The following is an 18,589-nucleotide window of genomic DNA, read 5'->3' as shown; positions in this document are numbered from 1 at the left end:
TCGGTTCAAAACCAATGTTGTTTAAGAGTTTATAGACTGCTTTGGCTCAAAAACTAAAGAGTTAATAACATTTCCAATTTCAGTAAAAGGGCACCAGATGTGCATGTGTTCCTCCATTAGTCCCAATGCAATGTCTGTAAAGAGCTTCTGAAACAGAATGGCACAAATTTGAGAATATACCATTTACGTTCTATCACACGATAACAGCCTCATTTTGGTGTAAATCCCAGGCCCACATTACAGAAATGTTGCACCGATGCATGTGCAATTTTGCACAATATTAGCACTCAGTCAAAAATTGGCCATCTGCTAAAAAAACGTATTCTTTCAATGCATTTTTGCACCAGGGCAAAGTTTGCGCCAGTGCTAATACTATGGCAAGCTTTGTCCTGGTAAAAAAGGCACTGAAAGAATACGTTTTTTCATTAAGATAATAACATTGCTTATTAGAACATGTGCAAACCTTGCCCTGGTGCAAAGATTCATTGAATAAATACTTGTTTTGCTCTAGAGGCCTGTTTCCCTAGTGCTAATACCATGCAAAATTGCACATTCACTGGGTCAAAAATTCTGTAATCTGACCCCATGTTTGTTTACTTTCTCCATCTCGATGTTGCCCTTGTCCGAGGGATGGAAGGACAAATGGACTTCTCTGGGATTTGAACCCGTACCAAGCACCTTGTGTAAGGATCTCAACACGAGAAAATGCTGAGCTCTCCTACAAAGGATTAAACCCAGGATCAGACTGGAGCATTGGTTTGGACCACAATGAAAATGTTTCCCCTAATCAATAAAGTCATTTTGATCCTTTTTTGAGAGACTTTTGTAGTGTTGCACATTGTGTATTTTAAAGTATATTTGATACATAACACTGGTCGAACCCTCTAGCTGCAGAGCGAAGTAACTCATCAACCTGGCCCACTTTGACCAAAAAACATAGCCCCACTAGCATGTTGAGCCTGCACTTCTGGCTTTGCCCTGCACACAAGTACAAGCCTGATTGAGCCCACTGATGTGAAGGTTGCTGTGGGTCGCATGAGCTTAATCAACTCAGCTATTTCCACCTAGCATGCTTTTCACCTATGACCAAAGTGCACTCTGCAGGTCGTTCTGGATTGAGTTTCATTTTCACTAGTTGCTATGCTATCCATTTACTAAACGTACCTGTTTGCAATTTCATTTTGCCGTTTCTGTATTAGCATGCTGTGTTCTTACTCAATATCCGTAAGTAAACTCCATTGATCAGGCTCTGCAGTCTTACGATTCTGAAGTGAAATTTGAGTTTCTCCCTTTGTCTGTTATGCGTAAACTAAAACTCAGGATGAATTAGAAGCCTGAAGATGACTACGGTTGATTGGTAGGAACATAAACATAGTGTGTTGTTTAACATATTGCCTGATGCATTGCGGGGAGGAAACTTACATGCCGGCAAAAGGCCAGAGAGATGCACAATCGTGACGGAACATCACAAACAATGCCCTTTCGCTGGTTTTGATTAGATGGGCAAACAAAAGCATCTTCTACCAACCCCCGCCAACACAATAATGCCCACCCTAGCACCCCACGGCGCTGCCCTCAGACCTGTGCACCAATCCCAAGCTCAAACACGACAGTTACTTGCCCCCCACTGGTAGCTGCTTGCGGCATGCCCACGTCGCCATTATCAGGGTTTGGGGGGGCACGTTTGCCTCTTGACTTGGACCGCGAAAGCTGAAAAGGGCAGCTGCTGCAGGGATTATTTGTAACCTATAAACTTCAAATTGCGCACGTGACGCACACACACACATCTCTTCAGCAGGTGCCTTAACCCATCAAGTTATCATCTCGCAGATGCAGATCCCTTGATCTTAGAGTCATAAACCATGCAACACACCACATGCACCTTCGAACATTAATTATTATACTTCAAAAAATAGCATGACAACCACCTCATCAAGGTAACGGTCGATAATGCCTTGCTGGATTATTTATACATTTGGTTTTACACTCTTATAGAGTTACAGTTACTTACCAACAACACTGTTTAATCTTGGCAATGGCACGGCAGCTGGCACAACAAGGTGGCTTCTCTGGGCTCGGGCTCCTCCTGGCTGGCCTGGGCACCTGACTACCTACATCCTGCCTGGCAGGCTGGGCCTCCCTTGATGATTCCTCCAGCAATTTTCACACCAACTAACAAAGGGTCACAGCAAGGCAGGCTGGCTGCTCCCAATCAATTAACCCCTGTGTGACTGTCAGGGCATATGCTGAAGGAGGGCATGTGCGGTCAGGCCTGGGGTCTGGCTGGCTGGCGCCACCCGCCCGGGGAAGTGAAAGAAACACTGTTGCTATTGTTGCCCTGAGCTGAGAATGTTCAGTGCACTGCTAGCAATACATTAAAATCAACGTGGTGCGGCCTGTCTTTGCAGGAGCACCGAAATGAAATGCACTGCAGACACTGTCTATTTGAAGTTGTATGTGCTTGCCGGCGCCTCTCTATAGGCTCACACGTCAGGCAGCCGCCTGCACTGCCAGACACAAAGACCAGCCCTGTGTATGATGAGGTTTGGTCATCCTTTAATTATCTATATGGGTAGCTTTTGCATGGTGGTTAGTGTGCTTTGTGTTTATGTGTTTTTGCACACTTTATTTATGCGTGTCTTTAATTTATTTCTTTAAAAAAAAATGTGTATCTTTTTGTTACTAGTTATATTGTTGTAGGATCTCATTATAGTTGAATGTGCTTATTGGATTCTTCACAATGTTTTCTTATTGTGGTTCTGCAGCATTCCGTGCCGTCGCTTTGATTGATTATATGGTACCTATATTATACTTCCGTTTTGCTTCTTGTTTGATATTGTGGCATATTTGAACTGTTGTTAAATAAAAGCTATACATAAAAAGATCAAATCCCAGAGGTCGATCAGCTATTGGTTATTCCTTCTTCCCACCCCCTCATTTTATTCCCTAGATAATGTATAGCACTAGCAATGCATGGCTAAATCTATACTTTCCTCTATTCACGCGAATTTCATTCCTGGCAACCATTCCCAAGGTAATGCAAAGTATGCTATATAGTATCGTGGCATCTAACAACTCGGCCACACTCTTTAAAATCTGCAAGGAGCTGGCCAACCCTGCTGTAGTCTCTACCCCGCCTGTTGCCTCCTAGGCTATTTGCAATGCCCTTTCCTCTCACCTTATCTCAAAAACCCAGAACATCCTGTCCAGCCTCTCCACTCCCACACCTCTCCCCTCTCCATTTGTGCTTGCTGACCCTCCTTTAGCCACCCCCCCACTATCCTTCTCGTACTTTCCTCTTTTCTCCCCTGACAAGGTCGCTAGACAAGTCTGATCTATGAAAGCCTCATCAAAACAGGTTCATCCATGTTCCTCTAAAACCATCAAGGACCACATTGACACCCTCGCTCCGCCCTTGCTGATTTTTGCAACCACTCCTTTGCCTTAGGATCCTTCCCCTCCCCTCCCCTCTGAAGCACTCCCTTGTGCATCCTCTTCTTAAGAACCCCACAGCTGATCATTCTTGTCCAGCTAGCTATCGCCCAATTTCCATTACTCCCTTTCTGGGCAAACTCCTGGAAAAGTTGGCCCTCTCTCATCTTAACCTTCATTCCAATTCTGTTGGCTGTCTCCATGGCCACCAGTCTGGCTTCAGACCTGCCAGAAGCACGAAACTGCTCTCCTGAACATCAGTGAAGATCTGCTCTCCAACCTTGACTCTAACATTCCCTCTGTCCTCATCCTCCTCGATCTCTCTTCTGCCTTCGATACGGTCAACCATACCACCCTGCTCAACCGTCTCTGTGATAACCTGGGTATCACTGATCAGGCTCTGGCCTGGCTGACCTCTTTCCTCTCTGATCGACCCTCCCAGGTTCAACTTGGGTCCTTCCTATCATCTATCTTCCTGTCTACCTGTGGTGTTACCCAGGGGTCTAACCTCTTGTCCTGGCTTTTCAACCAATACCTGGCAACTCTCGCCCACTGCATTGCCATTTTCTGCTAATATTTCCAGTGCTACGCTGGCTACACTCAACTCATTTTCAGGCTGCCCTCGGCCACCTCCTCTGCCTCTCTCATCTACGATTGCCTAACTGCCATTCATGATTGGTGTGCCGCCAATGATCTTTGTCTGAATGCCAGCAAGAAGGAGATCCTCCTCATCGGCACACCTTCACCATCCTTTCCCCTCACTCTCTGGCCGGCCCCCATTAGCCCTCCTCCTAAGAAGGCTAAGAACCTTGGGGTCATCTTTGACTCCACACTTTCCTTCTCCGCCGACATCTCTGATGTCTCCAAAAAGTCAAACTTCCTACTGCACCCCCTCAGAGGTACTCTGCCTTTCCTCTCCTTACCCCAGAAGCTCATGGTCTCCCAAGCTCTGGTTCTCTCTAGGTTGGACTATTGTAACAGCCTCTTTCTAAATCTACCTGCCTCTACTCGCCGCCTTCTGCAACTAATCTAGAACAGGACTGCAAGACTTGTCCTTGGCCTCAGGCCCTGGGATCGTATGTCTCCAGCTCTGAAATCCCTCAATTGGCTCCCAGTGGATGCAAGGATTAAATTCAAAACCATCTGCATTGTCCACAAGCCTTTCTGGGGCCTGGGTCCAAAATACCTTCAGCAATTCCTCTGCAAATAATTCCCCTCTCAAGCTCTTTGCTCCTCTACCTCTAACTCCTTCAGGTTCAGTCGTTTTTCAATTAAACGAGCTGGGGCTAGATCTCTGTCTTTGGCTGGGGCCTTCCTCTGGAACAGCCTCCCTGCCACTCTAAAACTTGAGGAGAACCATCTGCAGTTCCGGAAGCACCTCAAGACCTTCCTCTTTTCTTCTGCCTTCGCTCCCGCTCTCCCCTGCTGATCTGTTCTCTCTTGGCACCGTGCACCTAGCCAACCTCTGTCCTCCGGGCCCAGGTACCTGCTCACCCTGCCACCCTCCCGCACTGCAGCCGGCCACCCCTTGCACTGGGGTCTGTATCTGTACCCATACAGCCCCCCCTTTTCTTCCTGCACTTATCAGACCTACTCTGTCTGCTGCCTTAAACCTAGCACTTGCCAATTGCCGACTGCACTACCACTGTTTGTTGCCTTTATTTTTTATTTTTATTATTTATCTGTTTCTCCTTTGCTTCGCACTTTCCACTTCTCCCCCCTTCCATGCACTTTTTCCCTCCCCCTCTCCCATGCTCTTGCGCATTCTCAATGTCACTGGGCCTAGTAAGATCGTTTTTTGTTCTCCCCTGTTCTCCTCCCTTGCCTTGTCGCACTCTGAAACACTTGTGTACGAGAGCAATGGAAATAAAATATCAACATCAATATGCCGATTCCCACACTTCCCTCCCATGTGTATTTTCTCCCTGAACCTCTTGCATTACCCCCTTTCACTCTCTGGTTCATATGACACATTTGTTTTTTTGAAGAGTAGCATTTGAAGTTACTGCAGGAATCTCACAAGATTTGTGCGGGATTCCCCCCATAAGTCAAATAGCTTGACATTAATCCACCCCATTTGCAACCTCAAAATGTAATTTGTATTATTATGTATTTTTTTTGATTTACTTAAGAACCTTTACAAACTTTAAACAGACATAATTCATAATTGACTGAAAAATTCATGCAAACGTTTAAAAACGATTTTTTAAAAGCACATTTAGCATTCACAGCGTTTAACATTAAGACATATATATATATATATATATATATATATATATATATATATATATATACATTTAAAAACATGTGACATTTAAGAAACATTTAAAACTTACTCACCTTTTCTGACCACATCACATAATAGAACAATTAACATCAGACATTAGTGATCAGTGGTCTATGTAGTCAGTGTCGGCATACAGTGTACAGTGTACAGTGTACAGCTTACACGTGACTATGGTCAGACCCTCAAAATACCCCACAGTGTACTCCAGATTCTAAATGGTGTCAAATGAACCCCCTCCGAGTCTGTATTCAGGCAATAGGCACAGAATTAATTGGACTTGATTGCATCGTAGTGCCCCACAAACTGCGCTAGCAGTCATATTTTTTTAATTTTTAATTTTATTTTATATGGTTTATTACAAACCTTTAAAATACAACTCATTCATACAGATTTATATCAACATCAATGCAAAGAAACTTTTCAAATCAACATAATGTTCTAAAGAGACCGAGCAAGCAAGACTATAAATGAGGAAGAAGAGAAAAAAGAAAAATTAAAAGCTAAAAATAAAAACTAAAAATAAAACAAAGATGTGTACTTCTTTGAGCCACACAAACCGTTCTGGTGTGTGGCAATTAAAAAACAAGAAAAAAGAAAAAACATAATCTTTTACAATTCCTCATTTAAAGAATGAAAACGTAACAGTATTTCTTCAAGAAAGAAGGTCAATGTAATCATCAATGCCCTGTCAGTCTCATCGAACATTCTCTGCCACCAATCTAGAGCGGTTAATGTTGGTCGTTTTTCAATGAATCTTCCCAAATGTTTTGTTCTTTCTTGTCTGAGCGAAGGGCAGAACAACGTTAAATGTTTTAAGGTTTTCTCATTGGCTTTGCAAAGTCTGCATTGGTCACTCACATTGTTACTACCTGCCCATATATTTATTTTTTCTTTTGTTTTGAACAGGTTTAAACGAAATTGCATATACAATTTTCTTCGATTTAAATCCGGAAATAATTCCAAGAAGTTTGGAATTTCGTTAAGGGCCCTTTTCTCATGTGGGACACATTTCATTATACGATGGTTTCTTTTTTGGTCACAGGTTGAACACCAAGCACGTCTCCATCATTTTTTTTTTGTTGCAAGGTCTGGATTTGTTTGTAGTGTCTCGAACTTGATGTCGAGATGTAACATTTTGTCAATGCATCGTTTCATCCATAGAACAAAGACTGAGTTCTCATTACCGTGACTAGTTGATTGCAAGATCTTAAACTGTATTGGAGATTCCGTCAACGTAATTTTCCTGTATAGGGAGAGCATGTTCCAACACACTCTGGCTTTGATGGATGTTAAGCTAAGTTCGTGTCGGATACAAGCAGTAGGAGTACCCTTGGGTAAACTCAAAACTCTGGACCAGAAGATGTTCTCAAGAGAGCTCCATAGCTCTTCTGGACAGCCCAATGCACATTCTGCACCAAAGATTAATGCAGAACCGCTTTTTGTTTATAAAAGGTCAAAGCTGGTAGCAGGGAGTATTTCTCATATTTCCGATTTAAAACAGCAGCTTGAACTGCCAGAATGTGGCATTTCTTTTTCATTGTTTCGACCCACGGGGAGTCATTGATGTTCGAATTAATTTGCATACCCAAATAACACACATTCGTTGTAATGTTCGGTAAGGTTTTATCCATTTGCCAGCGAAAGTTTGGTGAAGTTTTTTCTTTTGGCCACTTAGATTTTCAAGAACGAGTATTTCCGATTTTGAGGTGTTGATGTTCAATCTATTGGTTCTTACATACTGACTAGTGTGTTCAATTTTCTTTGGAGGCCGATTGGTGTTAAATCTAATAATATCAAGTCATCTGCATACAGGAGATGGCTTATAGGCACTCAATTTATTTTTGGTGAGAACGATCTAGGGCTTCCAATGGCTTGATCAATGTCGGAGATAAATAAATTGAAAATGATCGCAGCCAAGGGACATCCTTGTTTGACTCCACATTGGGTTTTAATGGGCGCAGATAGTTTTCCGGAGCGATCCAATCTAATTCTTATCACAGTGTTCGTGTGCAAATCCTTTATTGCCAACAGTAAGCTTGGAGGGCAATTCCAATTAATCATCTTTGACCATAATCTCTCACGATCTATGCTGTCAAATGCGTGAGATAGATCGATTATGGCTAGGTAGATCTTATTGCTAGTTCTTATTGCATCCACCTTCAATATGTTGACCATTAGGAGTTTTAAGCTGCACCCCAGTCCTTTAACGAACCCTGGTCTATGTGCTTACTAGCGATAGACCAAGCTAGACGCTTGCGTTGTATTAGCGTGGTGTAGATCTTACTCAGGACATCCAGTAGTGCAATAGGGCGGTAGTCTGTTGGATTTGCTCTGTTGCCCGTCTTAAATATTGGTATAATTATTGCACTTTTACAGGATGTCGGTGTTGCACACGCACTTGTGATGTCTTCAAATAAAATGTAACAGAAGTTGGTCCAGGCTTCCGGATTTTCTTTCAATATAAAGTCGGGCAGCCCATCCCGGCCTGGTGCACGCAATGTACTTATTCTGTTGATGGTTTTGAGAATATCAGGATGTTCAAATTGCAGATCCCACCTAGCCAGATCTGGCAGTACCGGGTCAAGGAAGTGTCCTTTCTTTTTATAAAGATGTTCGGAATGGCTTATCCAATCGGTTTCAGTCAACATGTTTGTTTGGAGTGCGGTCTGGGAGCTCTCTTGCTCATTAATTAGAGTCCAAAATTGACGGTGTTTTTGTTTTGCATTTTTGCAAGCATCAGTTGTGCATCCTGTTGGAGCATAATTGCTCGATGTGACTTGAGCCAATATGACTGTTTAGACTTTTTGATGTTCACCAAGTCCTCAGCAGTATACGGTTTCTCATATGCTCTAATTTTGCTTCTCAAATGCCTTTTTTGTTTCATGATGTCAAGATCAAAGGCGTGCTTGTTAATGAATGTCTGTTTCCTCACACCTTGTGTTTCAGAAAAGATAGTTAGAAGATGTCGGTATTCCACAAGGCCATGTTCTTCCTGATAGGCGTTATTGAGCGATCTCACATTTTGTTCTTTTAATGTAAGTCTAATGCGGCTTGGTTCAACTGCTATGTCGTGTTCCCATGATAGTGACTGCCCATTCTGCAGGCAGTGGATGCTCAATAGTACTCAATTGTGGTCGCTTTCGATTTTAGGCACTACATGAAGTTCTTTAACATGGATTTGAAGAGCTTCTGAGGCAAAGTAATAGTCCAGTATTGATTCTTGATTCAGTCTCTTCCAGGTTGGTTTTGCTGGTATATCACCTGGGGTATTGCCGTTAAGAAGATGTAAATTTCTCAGATCCATTTTGGCACACCATTGTACAGCTTTGGATGCACTTTCTGCATTTCTGGGGCCTGTTTTATTTGTTGGCTCTAAGCAGTTGATATTGAAGTCTCCACAAATTAGAATTTTCGGAGCCGCTTCCTGCTCGTAAAGTTGATCTATAGAATGCGTAATTTGATCAATGAAGACAGCTGAGTCACTAGAGCTGTGTTGCCAGTAGACGTTAAAGATGTATAAGCAGTCTTGTACATTTTCGACGCGCCCATCTAAGACCACTACTACTTTCTGGATGTAAGGTGAGATGTTAAGCACTTGCAGAATTTTATGACCAGACTTCCTTTGTACGAATGTCAAAAGGCCAGCCGATGGACGTCTCATTTTCTTTTTAATTGTTGGATTTAGGGCGACTTCATAGCCATCTACTGTGGGGCATTCAACCAGGTTTCCTGCAAACACGCTATATTCAAATTTCCCAGCCAGGTGGATTGAAACAGGTGAGCAAAACCGCGGGTATTCCAACATCCAATGATGCATTCCTTGGATGAACCTGAATCGCGGCATTAGCTACGAGATTGACCAGCTAAGGCTGACGAGATCCATCTCCAATCTGTGACATCACTACAGGATTGAATTGTGCAGGGCATAGTAGCATCTCCTCCAGATATGGAACCTTTATGAGCAAAAGTTATTTTAATGGGTTGTCTGGTTTCCAATGCTTGCAGGAGACTTGGTTCTTCTTGTCGCTGTGACATGTTTTTAGCAATAGGTATTTAATGATTATTCACATTAATTTCTGGCTGGGTCTTTCTTGTGTCCTTCTATGTAAGACATCGATTTAATTTTCTGTCCATTTTGAGGTCAGTATCAGATGTTGGTTGTTTACCTTCAGGATTCTGAGATGGTTGAGGCTCTGTAATATCAACACCCATCAAAGATTAAGGTAGGGCTGCATCTAATATGATATTACAAATTATTCGAGAGTCAATATGAAGTTTTACTGCGTCATTTTGATTTTCCTTAAACAATTCGACTATTTTTATGTCGTTAGTGTTGATCATACGCATGCTTGGCACATAATGCAACAGTATAGGACATTATTCCGATTCAGTGACAGATCATCTTCAATGTCCTCTATGCGTTCCAGGCGTAGGAAGCACTTCGCACTTAGATGGTTCTTGACGTTTTGTCTCTCATAATTTCTTTTCACAGATGTTGTCTTATGGTCTTTATTGCGTCTGTGAATTGCCATTCTTGTTGACGTTTCTAACTCTGTCCTCAACAATTTTTGTTGGTGGTTTGCCCTTTTTCCTTCTCTAGGCCTGACTTGGGGCCTGCGTTTGTTGAGAGAAGCTCTTGATCCTCATTACCATGGGACGCAGTGAGTTTGTCCCATTTTTGGAAGAGCGTCACAAATGGCGGGCTCTGTGGACTTTCTAACGTTATCGGTTCGGAGCTGATGGATGGCACTATCGTGCATACTCTTGCCAGTTTATTCTTTATGAGCTGTGCGAACGCAGAAGGCTCAATAGTTTCTCCCAAGGCGCCATCGACACCTTTTGGTTCTTGATCTTGTTCAAGTTCATCCAAATCAAAGTCCTCGTAGACAGATAGGTCCAGGAGATCAGTTGGAATTTTAATATTGGATGCATGGGTGTCTTTTGTTCCATCTTAATACACTTGACTCGACTTCAAATGTTGAGGAGCCGCAGGGGTTGCCTGTTTACACACTGCATTTGAGTTAATAGTAAAGCTTACATCTTTTATGTTTCTGAGGAATTTTCTCGAGTTGTTAGCTGTAAGAGGTCTATTCCCTTTTCGATTTTTAGGTCTTTTACTTAGTGGTGGTTTTGGTTGAGCTGATTTGCCAACTTCTTTTTGTGGCGCTTTAAAGATCGAGAACACTTCTTCCAGAGTGTTTATGACTGAATCTGGAGGTAGCACAGGACTCATAGAAGATCAGCAGAAGTCGAAGGCAATTGAAAATCACCATTTGCGTTATTTTCCATGTTTTGTGCACTTTCCACTGCTATGGCAAAAGATGTAATTTCAGCAATCGGTGCAGGTGCTTTTTCTCGAGGATCTTTCCCCGACAAGATTTTTATCGCCATTCAGGGGAGTAGATGGAGTTAGACTAGCTTCGCAAGCATCTTTTTCATTCTCTGCATTAGTTATTAGTGGCGCTTCTATTGAGCCTGTTGCATCCAATGTTATTTGTCCTGAAATTAAGTTATGTCCTGTTTGATCGATTCCAGTCAGAACCTCTAAAGGCATTTGGTGCTTCTTTGTTGGCTGCTTCTTTATTTGATTCCTTGACTACTGATCGAGATCCACCGGTCTCACTTTCGTGCAAAGCTTGAGATGTTCTGGTTGAAGACTGTATCCATCATATGCGGGATGTTTTTTATGCCTTAATAAGCTAAGAGCTTCTTTGGCCACCCCAGCCAGAAGCTTTTTGTCATCGCTATTCATTTGCTTTTGGTCTACTGAGGTCGCCAAAGAACAGTCAATTTTATTTGTTGATTCATAAAACATTTGCTTAACTAAGTTGCTATCAAATTCCAAATTGACCACTTTGGAGTTCATCAAGGCGACTTATGTGGTTAGATAATTGAAACTGTCCTTCACTTGCTCATACAGCTTAATGAACGGGCTCAAAGTCAGAGTCATTGTGGATATTAGGATTGGTTGCAAGTCTCACATCATTTTTGCGAGAAGTTCTTCCTGGTTTACAGGTCCTTCCAGTATTCTCGTCCTGATTCAGTGCTGTAGTCTTTGAATTTTTGGATACTCTCGTTCTATGAACGATGAGTCTGTAGAGGAGTCATCTGACCTAGACTCTTTTTCAATAGATGATCCAGTCTTGCTCGTCATTGGAGTTGTAGATTTCTGGACCAAGCCTTCAATACTTTGTGTAGGCAATGTTATGTTTTGTTTCTTCTGTGCTCTTAATTGTGAACAGATGATGCCTGTGGAATCACTGTCTTCTATCCTTATTCTACGCTTAGAAGGAGCAGATCGTCCTATAATGTCATTTGAATTCTTTATTTTTGATAGAACCGTACCATGTTCTGGTAGTACCTTACTACTACGTTCTATCGTTGGCTCATCTGATTTTAGTGCAACTCGAGCCAAATACATTTTCGTTAGGTCCTGTAGAAGTTTATTCACTACCTCGAGTGAATTTAAACTTGTCGTTCCTTGTCGTTCCACTAGCAGAATTCTGAGGCAGTTCATTGAGTTCTGGGGCAGAGGTTGCATCAATACACTGCCATACCTCAGGTGTTATTTGGTCTGCACTTGTGTAGACGGGCGTTTGAACCAACCCCAAAGTCAGTCCACTTATAAAGCATTCCTCACAGATCTTACTACAATAATCAACATGCACAGTGTTTGCGGATGGAGCATCTTGTACAGAGTCCCTAATTTTGGACCTTATTAACTCCATGCGCAAAGGGCTGACATTTGGCACAGTGTTTTTATGTCCGATAGGTTCGCATTCATTGAGAACCTCAATGTGAGATGCTTGTGGGTAAACTTTCTGCTCATGACCAGGGATTAACAGAGCATTGTCAGGAAACTTGAAGTATGTCCCGTGTTTAAACGCCCTGCCCTGTATGGAGTTAAATATCACCTCTGAATTGGGAGATGTTAACTCTTCTGGCATATCTGATGGCATGTCTGATGCAGAGAAATAAGGATTCTGAATGTTGCCCACCGGATGCAGGCCGCTCCCTGGAGCACCCCCGCCAGAGGCCCCAACACCGCCCCCATCCGGCACCCCTCCAACAACAACCACAGCAGGACCGACAGCCCACAGCCCGTGAGTGCTCCGTGAGCTACCCCGGGGGACATCACCACCGCAGAGGCGCTGGATGTTTCGTGGGGTGGGGGCTGCGCAGCTCCAACAAATGCGGTGCTCTGAAGGAGTATAGGCACGGCGTTGAGTGCTGCAACAGAACCACGAGGTGAGACACCGGGTGGGGACTGCATGATTCCAATGTTCATAATGTTCATAGTATTCTGAGGGAGTAAAGACGTGCCGAAACGGAACCATTGGATGAGATGGAACCATTGGGTGAAACGCAGTGCGAAAACTGCGTGGTTCCAACATGGAAAGTGTTTTGAGAGGGTAGAAGCGCGGCAAGAGGCACCGACTGTTCAACCATAAGTGCCGCTTTTATCGAATTTTGTGGAGAATCTGAGCACAGCTTCAGTCGCCCCCGGCGCAGCCGCAATCGGGTCAACGGGTGTTGTAACCCACGTCATCGCCCTTTTGGACCCGGCAGGGGCTCAGGATAACCCATTATTGCTAGCCAAACCACCACACCTCCAAAGACTCTCAAGACTCAGCTGAGTCTGCGTCCACTCCGCGGAGAGTCTTGGGTCTTATGGTGTAGGTAGCAGTACGCTCCGCCTCCAGGCAGTAGCAATGAAAGAGTTCCTCAGGGAGCAGAAAAACAGGGAAATCAGGGAAGACTCTCAAGACTCAGCTGACTCCGCATAGTCATATAGAGGAGCACCCACTCTGGGCAAGCAGTCAGGACGTGCCTGGATGTTCCAACATTAGATTCAAGCATACACATCTAGCACAGCCAAGTTTGTAAAGGTTCTTAATGAATCAAAACAAATACATAATAATACACATTACATTTTGAGGGGGCAAATGGGGTGGATTGATGTCAAGATACAGGTGGGTAGGGGGTAAGAGGACCAACTGGGCACTGGTGGAGTCAGGGCTGGGCTGGAGAGACTGCTTAGGGTAGAACATATTTGCCTTATTGAGGGAATCCCGCACAAATCTTGTGAGATTCCTGCAGTAACTTCAAATGCTACTCTTCAAAAAGAAAATGTGTCATATGAACCGGAGACTGAAAGGGGGTAATGCAAGAGGTTCAGGGAGAAAATACACATGGGAGGAAAGTATGGGAATTGGCATATTGATATTGATGTTTTATTTCTATCGCGCTTGTACACAAGTGTATCAGAGCGCGACAAGGCAAGGGAGGGGAACAGGGGAGAACAAAAACGATTTTACTAGGCCCAGTGACATAGAGAACGCGCAAGTGAATGGCAGATGGAGAGGGGAAAAGTGCATGGAAGGGGGGAGAAGTGGAAAGTGCTAAGCAAAGGAGAAACAGATAAATAATAATAAATAAATAATAAAGGCAACAAACAGTGGTAGAGCAGCCGGCAATTGGCAAGTGCTAGGTTTAAGGCAGCAGACAGGATAGGTCTGATAAGTGCAGGAAGAAAAGGGGGGGCTGTATGGGTATAGATACAGAAACCAGTGTAAGGGGTGGCCTGGAGGCAGTGCGGGAGGGTGGCAGGGTGAGCAGGTACCTGGGCCCGGAGGACAGAGGGTGGCCAGGGGCACGGTACCAAGAGAGAACAGATCAGCATGGGAGAGGGGGAGCAAAGGCAGAAGAAAAGAGGAAGGTCTTGAGGTGCTTCCGGAACCGGAGATGGTTCTCCTCAAGTTTTAGAGTGGCAGGGAGGCTGTTCCAGAGGGAGGCCCCAGCAGAAGACGGAGATCTACCCCCAGCTCGTTTCTTTGAAGTTATGCAGGGATGCTAAATGAATATAGTTTTGTATCCAGTCCATTTGCTCTAACTTATTCTTAAACAACACTTTCAGTGTTTCAAACCTTGTGCCCAATGTAAAATCAGGATGCCAATCAATTGTAGTAAAGCATGCCTCTTTAAATTTGTTGAAATCGTCCGCGTTTCTGTTGCCTGACCGATTCGCCCCAGTTTCATTGCCCAAAATGTGCATAATCAGACACTTAGGATCAGTTCTCGTCTTGATGAAGAGTATGCCTCTTCTGATTAGCCCTTGGCTAGAGATAAGGACACCAGGCCCAACTCCAAACAGAGGTAAGTCATTAGTGTTGATGGGGGCAGCCTCAGGAGCGTCCTCCAGAAGAGGCCCTCAGCTATGTCTAGCCATGATAAATTGGGCAATGCAAGGCTTCTAGTCCATATAGTAGTGCTGGGACATAGTCCATATAGTAGTGCTGGGACAAAGCCTTGTTTGTGTAGCCTTATAATTCCTTCCATAGAGTAGCCCGCAGTGTGATGTGAAACTTATTAATAGCAAATGTAAGCTGCCTGGATTTACTCTGTTTACGGGCAGTAAGTGGTCTATTGTCACCATCTGCTTGGAGAGGCATACCTAAATACCAAAATACAAATACCTAAATACAAATAGATTGCAACATATTCAGTAACTTGGGTACCGTTGGCAAGGCTTACTTTACTAAATTACCTACTAGTGACTACCCTCATTTTAGTTTTTGCCATTTTAATAACCAGCCCGTTATCTTTTGCATATTCTGTGAGGGATGTGAGCTTATTTTTTACTCCACGTATAGTGCGATCCAACAAAATGAGGTTGTCTGCGTAAAGTAAACTAGTAATAACATTGTCACCTATTTTAACAGGACAACCAGATATGGAAAGCAAATATGCCAGGAGATCAGCCAGATATAGGTTAAACAACAGGGGAGCCAGGACACACCCTTGCCTGATACCCCTGTTGATCTCTACAGCCACAGACAGCAGGCCCTTACTTGTTAGCCTTATTCGCACACTACTTCTTATGGAGAAGTCTCAAGATTGAAATCAGCCATTCTGCGCAACCGTAGTTGCAAAGTTTTTGCCATAATCACAAGCGACTTACAGTGTCAAATGCTGCCACATATATCCACATATACTATGTAGTATATAATGTAATTTTGACAGTGGTCGAAGTGTAAGAAAAGAAGTAGTGGAACTATGTTCCCTACTGGCCTACACCGCTCACCAAACACCCCATCGCCGCGCCCCCTCCCATGCACAATAAAACTCAAAAAAAACATGTGCCTGCTCTTTAAGGAAACGTCCTGTGCAGTGCACTGAAAGTGCAAGTTTCAACTTCTTCCTACACTTTTATTTTAAAACGAAACCGTTCCGGAATGGTTTCTTTTTAAAATAAAAATATAGGAACGGTAAAACTTAATTAAAATAAGTATCGGAGCACCGCTCCCGACCGCTCCCGCCCACTTCGACCACTGAATTTTGAACACTCTTTTTTTTCGGCTTCCCTTAGGATTACCACAGGAATCGTTCACGTCGAGCAAAAAAAAAACAAATTGTGGCTTATCATTTCTCTTTGGAGGTGTCTCTGCTGCAATGCACAATGGGAGATATATAAACGTTTTTTGGAAGCAGGGGGAACCCCCCTTCTCTGTCAAATATTTGCACGAATAAAAATACGCATCTGTGACGCTTTGTGCTCAACTTGATTCTTATTTGATGCAAATCCATCTAGCAGTTTTCACACTAGGGGCCTCATTACGAGGTATGCCGGTAGCCATGCCGGTATTGGCGGCATGGCTGCCGGCAAAACCGCCTCTGTGTCCGTGTCCTCGGAATGAGGATTTACCGGACCATTCCGAGCTCGGATGGCCCGGTAATTTCTCACTCGAGGACACGGACACGGTTCATCCCCATTCCCATTCAGCCCCGATAGGGCTGAATGGGAATGGGAGAGGGAGTAAACAACGGGCCATTACGAGATGGCCCGTTGTTTGCTCCCTCTTCCCCTCGCGGGACCCGGTATGCACGCCTGGTTTTCCCAGGCGTGCTTAACGTGTCCCGCGAGGGGACCTCGTAATGTGGCGGAACGGGTTGAACAGCGCCGCAGCCTTTTACGGCGCCGTTTAACCCGTTCCGCCAGGGTCGTAATGAGGCCCATGAGTGTTCAATAGGAGCAATTTTTTCTCTTTAGAAAAATGAAAGTGAGAAGGCTGAAAACAGCATTGTTTTTTTTTCTCAGTAACTTTTAAACCATTTAACAAATTGTCAAAAAGGTTTCCAGTTCGGATGAGCTGGAGCAAATGTTTTTGTGTGGGAAAATTTCATCCAGATATGTCCAATGAGTCAAAGGTTAATAGTAGGAGAATTTGGGGAAATGTCTATGTAAACAGGTGTTACCTTAGCTAAAGAGCAGTGATTTAGCATCCACCTTTGCAAAAAAAATATATTGCAAAGGATTAAGCTGATTATGATTGTGAAATTCCCCATATTGTTTGTTTGTTTTATTTATTTGTATAGCGCTCTGGACCCGTGGGTAGAAGGGCGCTTAAGAAAGTGGTCACAGGCATGAGATATACATTTACATATTACAACAATTTACATAAATTACATGGTACAGCAATTTACGTATAGTATTGGCAATGGTCACGGTCTTAGGGAGTTAACATGTAGGACAGTGGAGGTGAATGCTATTCTTTGTTCAGTAACCAGCTGATAACATGTTTCCTAAGGATCAGAAAGGACTCAATAGTTTTAATGTTAATTGGTAGTGTGTTCCAAAGTTGGGCGGTAATCACGGTGAAACTGGCACCTCCTGCTCTATTTAGGGCAAATCTAGGGACTACCAGGCATAGAGAGTTGGATGATCTGGTGGTTCTGGTGGCTAATTCTGTTAGTTCATGAGTATGTTCTTTCAAAGTAGAAATAATATAATAGTAACATATTTCATGTTTATGACAGGTGTCCTTTTTCACCTCAATATCCCACCAACAAGATATCGCAGGACACCTAGAGGAAATGCCTCCTTTGCTTTCCATCACATATATTCTGACCACATTGTTTTCAGTCCTGTCTTGTTTAAGGTAAGTGTTTGTTAACAAATACTTCACTATGTATGTACTAATGCATGTAAGGTTTGTGACTTGTGTTATACATGCAAGAAGATAACTTGCCAAGATTGTATGCAGAAGCAAGAGAGAAGATGACTCAATGCTATGCTTGCACCAGAGTAATAATGATGGTGACCGTGGAATACTTTTGGTAAGAATTTATTAAAGCAGTAATGTACGGAGCCCTACACCGGGCATCTTGACATTTTGCTTCTGTGAGAAACTTGAAGGTGTCTCACCCGCTAGTCCACGGAAATCTGTCATCCAGGTGGCCAGGACACGACCATCGCAATTGGACCCAGTTCCTGGGGGTGGACCAGTGGGGGAGGATCACCTGGATGGGGTCTTCGCAGAGTGGTAGTGGGACACCGACCGGCAAGACGCAGTACCCCCTTTCTTCTAGCCCCTTTTCCCCATCCTACCCCGTGGGATACCTAGAAGCTCTACCCCCGTTTTCCGACACAATCACTTTCCTACACCGTGAAAGACAACAGACTAACACCGGAGTTGTTTACCTGACATGTCACCACACAAGAGTCAGGCAGAGTCGGGCAATTGACCATAACTACGTACACCTGACGGCCCTTTCCCTTCCCCACAGGGATAAAAGGTGGAGCACGAGAGCACGCTTTGAGCAAGGCTGAACGCACGAGGAAACAGCTACACTGCACTGGCAGTTCAAACGGAGGAGAAAGGCAGTGAGACCTGGAGAGACGACAAAGGGGGAACTGCCCTTGCCCTTTTTGATTCAGACCCACAAAGTCTCCGAGAGGGAAATCATAAGACCGGGAAGTCCAGCTGTCATGTGGTGTTACAGGTGTCAACGGTACACGGGGTTCCCCCTTGCTGATAGCCAAAGGGGGAGGAAGCACTTGCCACTGAGGTGGCGTCCTTGACTCCAGAG

At 43.8% G+C, this 18,589-nt stretch overlaps 1 protein-coding gene across 1 annotated transcript in view; it reads left to right on the top strand.

The window, feature by feature from the left end:
- LOC138569796 (patched domain-containing protein 3-like) overlaps nt 1-18,589 on the top strand; it is a 231,028-nt gene that overhangs the window by 67,479 nt on the left and 144,960 nt on the right. The window contains exon 2 of the mRNA XM_069648113.1: nt 17,537-17,658. Coding sequence (XP_069504214.1) covers nt 17,537-17,658 — 122 coding nt within the window. The remainder of the gene's footprint in view (nt 1-17,536; nt 17,659-18,589) is intronic.

This window comes from Ambystoma mexicanum, chromosome 2q, assembly GCF_040938575.1.
Source record: "Ambystoma mexicanum isolate Mex_15411 chromosome 2q, UKY_AmexF1_1, whole genome shotgun sequence".
Lineage (NCBI taxonomy): Eukaryota > Metazoa > Chordata > Amphibia > Caudata > Ambystomatidae > Ambystoma > Ambystoma mexicanum.
Note: the sequence above shows the minus strand (reverse complement) of the source record. Positions and strands in the feature narration are given on the sequence as shown.